Here is a 13001-nt window from a genome sequence, read left to right on the forward strand (position 1 = left end):
GCCCGTGCGCGCCTCTATACTTCTTTCTTAGAGAGCGAGAGAGAGATAGAGAGAGAGAGAGAGAGAGAGAGAGAGAGAGAGAGAGAGAGAGAGAGAGAGAGAGAGAGAGAGAGAGAGACTCGTTGACATGGGGTCGTCATCAATGATGTGAACGAAATACTCCCTGAAATATTCGTAATAAGCGCAAACACTGTAATTTCAGTGGTTTTTATATGGTTCCCTTTAGCCTGTATGTCTTTAATATTTCTACAGCCACTTTTAGCGCAACACGTGCATCGCCTTTAGGCTACATCTTATTTGAATTGCATACAGATAACAAGTGAGTAATAACATAGTCTATTTGCTGAAATGGCTCGTCGTGCGTAATATGACGTGGATAATACTCAGATCTGATCTAAAATTAAGCAGGAGTAGGTAGGCTAATCATATTTCTACTAATGCTATATAAATGGTCCTTTTTTTTCTTCCGTCGAATGAAATAGCTTCACTCCTTTTGCTTTAGGTCAAGAAACATACAATTAATGCATTTTGAATAACCTAGCCTATGAGAGCCATTCAGTCAGCCTACTTTTGCTTGAGAATATTATTCGTCAACTTTTGATCTGGATGGACATAAAATAGTTATTATAATGCATTGTCTACATTAGAGTAAACTTAAAACTAAGGATAATTGAGCACGGAAATCACAGAAAATGTGGAGGAAACCATAGCAACATGAAGCCGCGAACGAAACATTTGACAAAAAATAAAATACGCTACAAATAAAAGAATGCCAGAAGTCTGTTTTTAATTCGTTTTATATTAAATTAAAAAAATAGCATAGGCTACTGTAGCCTATACAATACAACTTTAGCGTAATTATTTTAAAAACCTTCTACCTCTACTTGCACCTTCTCACGGAAATTCCTTACAACTAGTTGACCCTCCTGAAAATCAACAATTGTGCAGTTAAATTCACTGTCCAGACATAACTGGCACGCGTGACATAGACTGTGTGTTGCATGAACTAGAGCCTGTTGGCCGAGTTCATATCTGTAGCTTTGCCCCACCCACCAGCAAATCCAGCTCTCCAGTGTAACCTCTGATTGGCTGTGGGGATTGCGGGTCCTGAGACTGAGCGCGAGACACTGAGCTGTGCATTCGACAGGAGTCTATGCGCTGAAGATGAGCGCCGTGCGTTTACCTCAGTGAGCCACATTTAAGAACTGTATCAAGAACTATTTCGCTTCATCCAGAGGCTGGATATTTCTGACCGGGCGCTTTTATTACGGCAAGACGAGTCCGGCTGCACTTACAAATGCTTATGTTGTTTTGTTTTTTTCCTTTTTCTTTTTCCCACTGATCTTTTCTCAGTGATTTACTCGGATTTAGTTTCATTCTTTCTGGACTAAGGCCAGCTGAAATACCTACAAGAAATTTAAGATTGCTGAAAGAATTCTTCGGTGGACAAGACCCACCTCTTGCTCGAATGGGAATATCACTGAATTGTGAACTGGACTGATATTTTATTAATATTGGTTTTCCACCGTTGTTCCAGTTTCAGAGATTGTACTGCTGTTTCCTTCTGAAATTGGAATCACTGTGTTTTCAGTTGGATATGTGCATGGACATAAATGCGGATCAAAGAGGAGACATCCTAACTTAACATCATCATATGGATTGATTAGACATGAGCGATGTTTTAACTCTATTCCAAGTGTTCATCGCGAATCATGATACCGAGAGCAAATATTTTGAATTGGATCCTTCCTTCCTTTCATTCATTCACAAGTTGAGGACCTTGCAGCGGACATTTAGCCTACATTACTGAATATTTATTTCACTGGCTCAAAATGGTCGGTTTACATCTCGGTTACCCTGAACTACGCAAATGTTCATGTTGAAGCCATGTTTTTCGTTCACAATGTTTTCCCATTCATTATATGAAGAATTATTCACCAGTTTTCTTCATATGCTTTTCAAAAATAATGCAAGACATGGGTGGCCTGACAAGATTTCGATAAAGTAAATGGAACTTATCAACTGCGTAATAATCAGTAAGTCAGATGAATTTCATCGCCGATATAAACATTTTCGTTCATTTTAAAGGATATCTACCAAACTGTGATTTTGTTCGTTTGTCGGAGCTTTTTTACGTCGTACCTTAAGTACATAGGTTTAAATGTTAATAAAATATCATGCAAATGAGCGTATGAAGACAGACATCAACAGGTATAATGCATTCCAAGGACATGGATTTCGTACAAATGTTTTTGTGCTTTCTCTTGTGCTGGACTGGAGTCAGTGCCGTTTTCAATTTGAAATACACCGTGGAAGAAGAGCTCCGTGCAGGCACAAAGATAGCCAACGTCACCGCGGACGCAAAAGTTGCGGGTTTTGCACTGGGAAACCGACAGCCTTATTTACGGGTGATCTCCAATTCCGAGCCGCGATGGGTTAATCTCAGCCCCGCCGGACTGCTCATCACCAAGCAAAAAATTGATCGGGATGCTGTTTGCCGACAGACACCGAAGTGTTTTATTTCGTTGGAGGTGATGTCGAACTTGATGGAAATCTGCGTGATTAAAATTGAGATTATCGACGTAAACGACAACGCGCCCCGCTTCCCCACCAACCACATTGACATAGAAATCTCGGAAAATGCCGCTCCCGGTACCAGATTTCCCCTAGAGGGGGCAAGCGATCCGGACTCGGGGAGCAACGGCATTCAGACGTACACAATTACTCCTAATGATATTTTCGGTCTTGAGATTAAAACGAGGGGAGACGGGTCCAAAATCGCAGAACTTGTGGTGGAAAAGACTTTAGACAGAGAGACGCAGTCTCGTTACACGTTTGAACTCACAGCGGAGGATGGTGGAGACCCCCCAAAGTCTGGGACAGTGCAACTTAACATCAAAGTCATCGATTCCAACGATAACAACCCCGTGTTCGATGAGCCAGTATACAATGTAAACGTGCTGGAAAATTCCCCCATAAACACGTTAGTCATAGACCTGAACGCTACGGACCCAGACGAAGGAACCAATGGCGAGGTGGTCTACTCATTCATAAACTTTGTCTCCAATCTGACCAAACAAATGTTTAAAATTGACCCCAAAACAGGCGTAATCACCGTGAATGGCGTTTTGGACCACGAGGAACTGCAGGTGCACGAAATAGATGTACAAGCCAAAGATCTGGGTCCAAATTCAATCCCTGCCCACTGCAAAGTGATTGTTAATGTAATTGACATAAACGACAACGCGCCAGAAATCAAACTGTTGTCAGAAAACAGTGAGATGGTAGAGGTGAGCGAAAACGCTCCTCTCGGATATGTAATAGCTCTGGTGAGAGTCTCAGACTATGATTCGGGAGCGAATGGAAAAGTGCAGTGTAGACTGCAGGGCAATGTGCCTTTTAGGCTCAACGAGTTCGAGAGCTTCTCCACCTTACTTGTTGATGGGCGTCTGGATAGGGAGCAGAGAGACATGTACAATTTGACCATTCTAGCCGAGGACAGCGGATATCCCCCGCTAAGAAGCTCGAAATCGTTTGCAGTGAAAGTTACGGATGAAAACGACAACCCCCCGTACTTCACCAAGCCACATTATCAAGCCATGGTCCTTGAAAATAACGTCCCAGGTGCGTTTCTGCTGGCGGTGTCCGCCAGAGACCCAGACCTGGGCATGAACGGCACTGTGTCGTATGAAATCATCAAATCGGAGGTGCGGGGCATGTCTGTGGAATCTTACGTTACTGTGAACTCGAACGGCGAAATATACGGCGTTAGGGCTTTTAATCACGAAGATACGCGGACTTTTGAGTTTAAAGTCTCTGCAAAGGATGGAGGAGATCCACCTTTGACCAGCAACGCCACCGTGCGTATTGTTGTACTGGATGTAAATGACAACACACCTGTGATGACCACCCCACCCCTGGTGAACGGCACCGCGGAGGTGTCGATTCCTAAAAATGCTGGAGTTGGTTATTTGGTTACACAAATAAAAGCTGATGATTACGATGAGGGGGAAAATGGAAGGTTAACGTATTCAATTTCAGAAGGAGACATGGCATACTTTGAAATTGACCAGATAAACGGCGAGGTGCGAACCACAAAGACGTTTGGGGAGAACGCGAAACCATCCTATCAAATAACCGTGGTGGCGCACGACCACGGCCAAACTTCTCTCTCTGCCTCTGCCTATATTGTCATTTATCTCTCCCCTGATCTCAATGCACAGGAGCAAATCGGACCCGTCAACCTGTCTCTCATTTTCATCATTGCCCTGGGTTCTATTGCAGTCATCCTGTTTGTCACAATGATCTTTGTGGCAGTCAAGTGCAAAAGGGATAACAAGGAAATCAGAACATACAACTGCAGGTACCCAAACAATTTTTGATACTTCCTTTTAAATTACACACAACATAGTTCAGTGTGCGAATTATACACTGATCTTATTGGGGAAACAGAGTTAAGGAAAGGCCTAACCATAAAAGTCAGATTGCGCTAAACGCACGCTCAAGACAGAAACTATTCACCTGAGGTGGTAACCATGGCAACAGTACGTTGCTCGAGGTCTTTCCGTTAGGACAGTATGGGATATCGACAAAACATAAGTAGGCCTACTGTTTGTTTTATCACAGTAATTATTCATCATTGCTTACTTAAGTATATAACACAAAAGGTTAATGGTTAGCTGTTATAAGGCCGCCAAAGAACAATTTTTGGTTGCGAGAGACAGATTAACCTCCAGTAATTGGCTTTGAAAATAACTGACAGAAATTCAGCAAGAAAAAAAAAAATTGTAGTTGTACAATTTGTATAGGCCTACAAATATTTTTGCTGTTTTTACTTGTGTGAGTTCAGGCCTTACCTAGGGGGTCTAACCCCACCAACTCTTCCATAATTCGCACTCTGGTCTATAGTTGAATATCCTGCATATGTACTGTACTGAAAATGAATCAGCATACAATGCTTAATGAATAAGAAAGAAATACAGTGATTAAGACATAGCTAGGAGTGCATGTTTGATGTGTATCTTGGCTGTGCACGCCCTGTGTCCTCAACTGTGCATGCGCTTCAGGCCTTGCTCTGCTGCTTCCGCTGCCATTACTGATGATAAATAAGCATAAGAAGAGGTCATTTTAGTTATCATTACACATGTTAATCATGATTATTAGCTTATATTTACACTATCATAAATATTGCTTTTTACAAAACTGAATAATTGTATTTTTATTCCTCAATCATAAAGACTTATACGAGGAGAGCCTCACATGAGCTTAGAATAAATCAATAAAAATATGTAGTAAATAAAAAGCAAAACCAAGACATTTTTTTTCCATAATTCTAACAACAGCTTAGTTTCCAACCATTCCAACTTATCACAAGAATTTTAACTTGATTTTGAATTATGTTTCAGATCAACTTTCTTTTTAATAATTAAATTCAAAGTTGAATACAAATGCATAATGTAAGAAGCAAGTCAAATAGGTTTAGTGGCTTGATTGTTATTTTTATTTTTTTCACAGTGATATTGTTACTAAGCCATATCTGAGAAATAAGTAAACTTGAAACAAATATAGCTAAATGATATAGTGCAAAATTAATTTGATATATGTACCCCCTTGGTCACTGATGTATTCTAAGTAAGGAAGGGTAAGCAAGCACAGGCCTTTCATCATACAATATCGAGACTGAGACTGGCTCCCACATAAAATATTGGTGTAATTTTAGGACATTTAAGTCCTCTCAAATTTGCATTAGTATGAATAGTGACTGTCCCCCATTGTTTACTAACACGTTTAGAGATTTTGTTCATTGGCTGACAACATATTATGGTTATCTTAGAGGTCACTATCAAAATGCAATAGCAAGGGCATAGTAACCTTTCATAATAACAATTATGCTCATAAAAGGTAAATCATGCAAATGTATATAACTGTAATAGTCTTTGACACATAGTGTTTGGGGGAGAATATTATTTAGTTAATCTACTGTAATATGAATACTTATCAATCTGTACCATTGGCCACTGTGTTGATTTCCCTCTGCTACATTACCACTCAACATTTCCATATAAATTGCTTTTGCAAATTTAACTTGAAACCATTACCATATTTTTACCTCAAATTGTTGTTGACGTTGTTTCTGTCTTGTAATGCAGCAGCATACAGTAAATTATCCATCTTAAAAGAGATGCATGCAAGTGAACATTTTGAAGAAGGCTAGATCGTGATTTCGACGGTTAGGCATGCAATGTGTCTACCTCGCCGTGATCACAAGATGGTTAGAGATGGCCTGTGTTTAGACTGCAGTCGTTAACATTTATTTTCCTCTCCAGATAGAAACCTGATGGAGGCTTTCAGCTCTCCCAACAGGGGGTTAGTGAGAGTACTTGATACGGTTTTCTTCTGCTGTGCTCACTGACTCTCCTTTCTAGCTCATCTGAGATTCTTTGGATTGTGTTCACTGCGACGAGAGCCAAACACATATGACCAAACAGACCATAGAGACATGTGTTTATTAACACGGTTAAATAAAATACCCTGAATGCTGTTGCAGTTTAGAGAACAAAAACGAATAGTTGCATTAAAATACCACCTAATGATATTTATAATAATAATAATAATAATTAACATCATCATAATAAATATGAATAGCCTTCGGAAAGTGTCCGCTCTAAATCTCTTCTCACATATATGCAATGTAATTTCATAAACAAAAGATACAAATTCACTATTACATTGTTAGCATAATAGTAAATAATTTTTCGACCAGCTATTAAACATCTCTTGGATGGCCTAACGTGTGCGTGTGTGTGTGTTTGTGTGTGTGTGTGTGTGTGTGTGTGTTTTAACTACCACAGAGGAAAAAATGCTTTTAAATGCCTCCTAAAAAGATAAGGTCCTGCACCGTTATCATTTTTCCGAGCCAGAAAAAAGTAACAAGCAGGGAGACACAGGCTGAATCCAAATGAAAAGCACAGAAAGGGGAGCTTTGTGTTGTGCAGGCAGAGCCAGCGTACCATTAAGCTAAAGCCGTAAGTTACGATGAATTTGTGCCTTTTAAAGTACATAAAAAAATAAGAGCAAGATTGTTGCAGGCTATAAGATACATAAGATGCATGTAATGATACTCATGGGAAAAGGTGAGAATGGTCAGTGGGGAGTAGCTCAGACGAATCTACATTAACTCTCTGTATGAGCTCATAAGTTTTTGTTTAGATTGTAACTGAAGCATCCTTTGGGGTAAGATCTAAAAGTTTCTCATTTACTGTGATTAGAATCAAAACCCTCAAATCAAGTTAGCAGTAGCCACAGAGCATAGCTCAGATAATTCAAATTCACAACCCACCTGCCAGTGGGCTTGTTGGTAACACACACATACACACACACGCACACACACACACGCAAAAAAAGCAGACAAATGTGGGCTTAACTTTGAATATTATTGCTTACACATACTATGACATTTAGTATCATTTGTCGCTGTGTGTGCTTCTGTGGTTTAGCATGTTTGCATTGCGTATGTGTGTTTGTGAAGTCCAATCGCCGAGCATGGAAATACAAACAAATGAGGGATGTCGGCTGCATTGGCGGCCAGAGTTCGCTCTAATGTGGCCGACCTCTCTCGTGCCGCCAATGAATATGGGTCTGGCGCCTCAGCCCGAGCCAGGCGAGGACCTGGTGCCGGCTGTGTGTGCAGTGAGGAAGGCAGAGCACTGCTTTATTGAGTCTGTTCAGTTTCTTGTACCTGCGCAGGGTGGCGGAGTACTCCTACGGCAACCAGAAGAAGTCCAGCAAGAAGAAGAAGCTGAGCAAGAACGACATCCGGCTGGTGCCGCGGGACGTGGAGGAGACGGACAAGATGAATGTGGTGAGTTGCTCGTCTCTCACCTCTTCGCTCAACTACTTCGACTACCACCAGCAGACTCTGCCGCTGGGCTGCAGGCGCTCCGAGAGCACCTTCCTCAACGTGGAGAACCAGAACTCCAGGAACGCTGCACCCAACCATGGCTACCATCATACCTTCACAGGGCAGGGCCCTCAGCAGCCAGACCTCATCATCAACGGCATGCCGCTGCCTGAGGTGAGATTTGCTCCGGTCTGCTCCATCCTTCAGCCTGCCACGGCTACCAGCGGCAAGGGAGGGTGGGGTCGAGGGAGGTCCGTCACAGGGCTGCTAACCAAACCTAGTCAAAAAGGCTACATTTGCTTACTGATAGCTAGCGGTTTCTTTTACTCGGGTGCTTTGTTCTTGTTTGTTTTACACTGCAGTACTTGAAAACTGAAACAAGCCTGCACACCTATATCCATGCTTGTATTATTTGTCAGTATAGGCTATGTATGATAAAAAAAAGTGAGCCAGCCAACATTGGACAGTTGCCAACATGGATTATTTGGCCACCTCTGTTTCTGCTCTCTCTTTTTGTGTTGAGCAAAAGAGCTGCAGCCAAATGCAGCCAGATGCACTGACCTGGCTAATTGGCAGCACTGCATGTAATTTCAGGTGCAACCATTAAGAACAATCACTGCCAAAACAACGATTCGCACATAAGTTCTCGTTCTCCACACTGGTTTGTGATGGAATCTGAAATGAAAAGGCAAAGTTGCATCTGTTTGCAGTAGAGTTACACAACGATAAGCGGGCTTTATCGCGATGACGGGGGAAATCAACAGTGACGTAATCAAACAAGCAGGTTGCTTTAGGACCTCAGTGGCAATGCAAAGTCAAATTAGACACTATTTAAACTTTTTATGATGCAGCTTATTTTTTTAATGATGAACATTTTTCAGATTATGTAAGGTAATCATTTATTAATTAGAAAAAATAAGATAGATCATTAAAACATATATTTGGTTTATTTATTTAGTACTGTCCTGATATTACAGATACATATAAAAAAAATAAAAACATTATGAATAAATAAAACTGAATGTAAACAAATTACTCTTGGTTCCTATGATGGTGTGTAGCTTACTCTATGATCAACGACTGTTTGCATGTTTATGACAAGTGTGCATAAGTCCCTGATTTGTCCCAAGTAATGAATCTGCCCTCTAAAAAATTTAAAAACCCTCCAGCTATTGCATGTTTTTCGACTTTCAAGAATCATTTAAGCTGTTGCCAACAGTGGCTGAGGATAACTAAGGGACTCATACACAACTATTACAAAAGGTGCAGACATTCATTGATGCTCAATAAGGCAAAAATGACGCATTACGAAATAAGGGGATGCACACCGTTGAAAAGGATGATTTATTTCACTTGCCATTTTGTCTTATGGGAAATATCTTGCACATTGTATGAAGGGCAGTACTAAATAAAAAAGACCATAAATGGTTAGTTCTTAAAATTCTGCCATTAATTACTTTTACTTTTTTAAAATAAAAATAGCTGTCTATGGAGGGGTCAGAGAGCACTTGAATTTCATTAAAAATATCTTAATTTGTGTTCTGAAGATGAATGAAGGTCTTACAGGTTGGGAACGACATAATTAATGACATAATTTTCATTTTTGATCGAACTAACCCTACTTGTACACATTTTGCAAGGGGCATGCAAACTTATGCACTCAACTGTATATTGTAGATTCAATTATAGCGGAATGGCTGTTTTAATTGCCAGGCGTTACACAAACAGACGCTCAGTCTGACACATGGAGTTTCACAGCTGGAAAAAGGAGAGAGGTTAAATTTGTACCAATTAATTGATTGGCTGATTTAGCCCGGCATCGTAAAGCCTGTGGAAATCAATGAAACACAGTTTTAGCTCTAGTGTATTGAAGCTGTCACCAGATGATCAAGTAAAATATTACGGATATTTAGAAATCAAACTTTTGAATGAAGGAATATGCAGACAGAACTCAATTTGCCAGCATCCAGTATGCCAGACTACAGGTTAACGCATGACTTAAAGCTGCACGCTGACTGGACAAAGGAATTTATGGGGTGTAACAGCAAATGTAGTAGCTAGGCCTGGTAGTGTAATCCTTTAATAAAGCTACCTAAGCAGCAGGATTAAAGAACATCTATTTTTCTTGACTGATGAAAAGACAAAGAATTAAGAAAGGGGGGGTGGTGTGGGCTGAATAAGCCAGTAGATTGAGTGTGATAGTACAATAAACTCTAATGCAAAGCTTTGTTGTTTCACTGCAGTATGAGAGAGAGAGAGAGAGAGAGAGAGAGAGAGAGAGAGAGAGAGATAGAGAGAGTGCATCTTAATATCAGATGTTTTCACATTAGGCTAGCGACTGGCCTGATGTGGGTTTATGTGTATGCTGGATTCATCATGCGTGGCGCTCCACCTGGCATTAACAAACATCTCTTTGACCACATTTCTGCATATTTCTCCTCCAGTCCCAGAAGGTGGGCTGACTACAGTCGCTCATATCCCTTAACCATTCTGTGTGGCATTTGCAAAATACAGTAAATCTCCATTCAACATGCTGTACAGCATATGAATAATGTTGACAGTATAATTACGCACCCATTTACAATATGTGGGGCACAATCAAACATTGCAGCTGTGAAATGACCGATAATAGCTCCGTCACGCATTACGAAGCTGGGCTTGGAAGCCTTTGACTCTAGAAGTTTCCCAGAGGTCTGCTGAGGACACACTGGTTTGGTACACAGTTGTGATTAACCGTGCATCTCCTTGTCCTGAAATATCAAGGCCTGAGGGCTGTTTTCCAGCGTTTCATGATTCAAATATGATTTTGAGATGTGGTTGGTTTTTTTAAATCACGGTTCCAGTTGGAGCATATCCTCTTACAATTCAAGAGTGCTACGTCAATTTATGAAGAAATATTTCATATAGTTTTAATTAAAATTACACACTGCCAGTTTATTGATAATGAAACATGATCATCTAGATAGCAGATGTTTTTGCAGAGCCCATAGTGTGCTTTTTTTGTGATAAACACAACACAACAGCACAACACAACAGCAGTGACAGATATACTTGTGGTACAAGAATGAGACATAATTGGGCTGAAAACTATTGTCCAAGATATATATTTATTCATTTAGAAGATGTGATTATCCAGCATGACTTGCAAATGAGGAATACAATGACTCCTAAGAAGGCAGTAACATGAGGGTAGAACAGGGTAGAAGATAAAAGATATATATATATATTAGCGATAACAGCAATTTGTATCTCAAGGCTTCGAGAAAGCTCTGTGTTTATGATACTGACTCTCTGGAGATGATTCTGTGGTCCCAGTCTCTGAGAAGTCAGCAGTTTTAGAAAGCCATGTGGTTAACCTGTCTGTCTGTGGTTGTCTCCAAAATAAGGTTCAGGCCGCAGAAAAGATGTGGCTCTCTAGCTGAACTGGTAGCGCATCTTACAGCAGAAGCACGCGTGACAGTCTGCTCAAACTAAAACAGGGTTTCGCTCCACCCATGACAATGATAATAAGCTAAAAATCTACCAACTATTGATCTGCTTTGCGTTAGTGCTTGGAAAAAGCATCATGCTACTTTATGTACTGTAGTTCCCTAAAAAAGATAAATGTTTTAAGGAGAGTGTGGAAAATAAAACTCAATATTTGTTTCATTTTACTAGTACCACGTTGTATTTTCTGTCGGAGAATCACCATCTCTGGTTTTGGAACAATAATTTAAGTACTGTTCGTCCAGATGCTAGCATTCTGTTACAGAAGACATTAGCTCATAAATCCCACTGCTAACATATGGTACTGGGATACTTTTTAATATTTGAACGCCAACCTGTCAATTAAGATCTGTAAATTGTATTAGATTAATCACATATACACTTTATAGATATATTCAACCCATGCTTGGGTCAAATATGGACAAACCCAAACATAGGTTTACATTTCTGAAATGCAATTTTAAACCGGATAGTTGGGTTTGTCATATATGACCCAAACATGGGTTGAAATAACCCAGCATTTTTAAGAGTGTATTACCATAGTGATACAGAGATATAATTATGAGAGTTGTATTTTCATTATAAATGAAGCAAAGCTATGTATTTATTGTTGATGTTACATTAGCCGTATTCTCCAGAGTGCCAAACCATAGCTTCACAATAAGGCTTCTCCACATACGAGTCTCATTCTTATGTCATTTTGAGTACTCAAAGCAATGTCATGCCATGTAAACATAATACACATTTGTTTCATCTGCTGCCAGTCATTTCAGCCACTTAGAACTATGTCTCATGCATAGACTATCTTCTGAAAGAGTGTTTGTTGAATACATTAACATCTATTAATGTAGTTAAACCTTTGTCGGAAAACGTTTTTTTGTGTGTGTGTGTGTGTGCGCCAAACTCTCAGAACTATACCAGAGCTACATTATCTGTTTGCATATTACTAATTGCAATTACCATTTTTTTCTCATGTTTATCTCTTTACAATAGTCTCGCAGTCCCCAAACGTCACAATAATTTTAATTTCTTCTCCGTCATTCGGTTGTTTTGTAACACAAAATGGCTTTTTAAAAATCATTTGTTTCACCTTTCAGGTCAGGGTTCTGAAAATGTTTTGACTTAACTGAACCTCTGGGGTTTAGTGTTTCTCTGACTTTCGTCAGACTAAGCCAATTAATCATTCTAAATCCCATACACGATAAGGTAAAGGCCGCAGCATGGTTCCTCCCCGAAGGGCTTTCAGAAAGGCTTCGCTGAACTGGGCTGCTCTGATGAAGAATTCGCATTTTGTCACTTTCAATTAGGTGGGGAATTAGTAAACAGAAAGAAAGAAAAGAAAGAAATGTTGAAAAACAACACAGCCTGCCAACTACACAGGCTGACTAAACTTGAAATATTTTTATCAATTTGAGCTCTCCTGTTCTTTCTTTTATGTTATGTGCCAAAGAGAAAAATAGACAGTATACGCGAGACAGAGCAGGAAGAAAAAGGATAAAGAAGCGAGAGATACGCCTTATCTCAAGCACCTTACGATGCGTTCTGATTGGATTCTGGCAGATGAAGATGGGAGTTTTCAAAGGTTATATTTGTAAGCCACAGACTCTGCTGGCAT

The 13001-nt window shown here is 40.0% G+C and overlaps 1 protein-coding gene across 4 annotated transcripts in view; it reads left to right on the forward strand.

Moving 5' to 3' along the window:
* The first annotated feature begins 1128 nt into the window (after window positions 1–1128).
* The window catches only part of pcdh19 (protocadherin 19), a 61699-nt gene continuing 49826 nt past the window's right edge, over window positions 1129–13001 (forward strand). Inside the window, exons 1-2 of one of the 4 annotated variants that reach the window (XM_067457368.1) lie at window positions 1129–4363; window positions 7729–7861. In XM_067457368.1, the coding sequence (XP_067313469.1) occupies window positions 2217–4363; window positions 7729–7861 (2280 nt within the window). In that variant the 5' untranslated portion in view covers window positions 1129–2216. Of the gene's footprint in view, window positions 4364–7728; window positions 8075–13001 lie in introns of all 4 variants that reach the window. The other 3 variants (XM_067457369.1, XM_067457365.1, XM_067457366.1) reach the window with 3 other exon arrangements.

The sequence above is a fragment of the Pseudorasbora parva genome, chromosome 11 (genome assembly GCF_024679245.1).
Source record: "Pseudorasbora parva isolate DD20220531a chromosome 11, ASM2467924v1, whole genome shotgun sequence".
Taxonomy (NCBI): domain Eukaryota; kingdom Metazoa; phylum Chordata; class Actinopteri; order Cypriniformes; family Gobionidae; genus Pseudorasbora; species Pseudorasbora parva.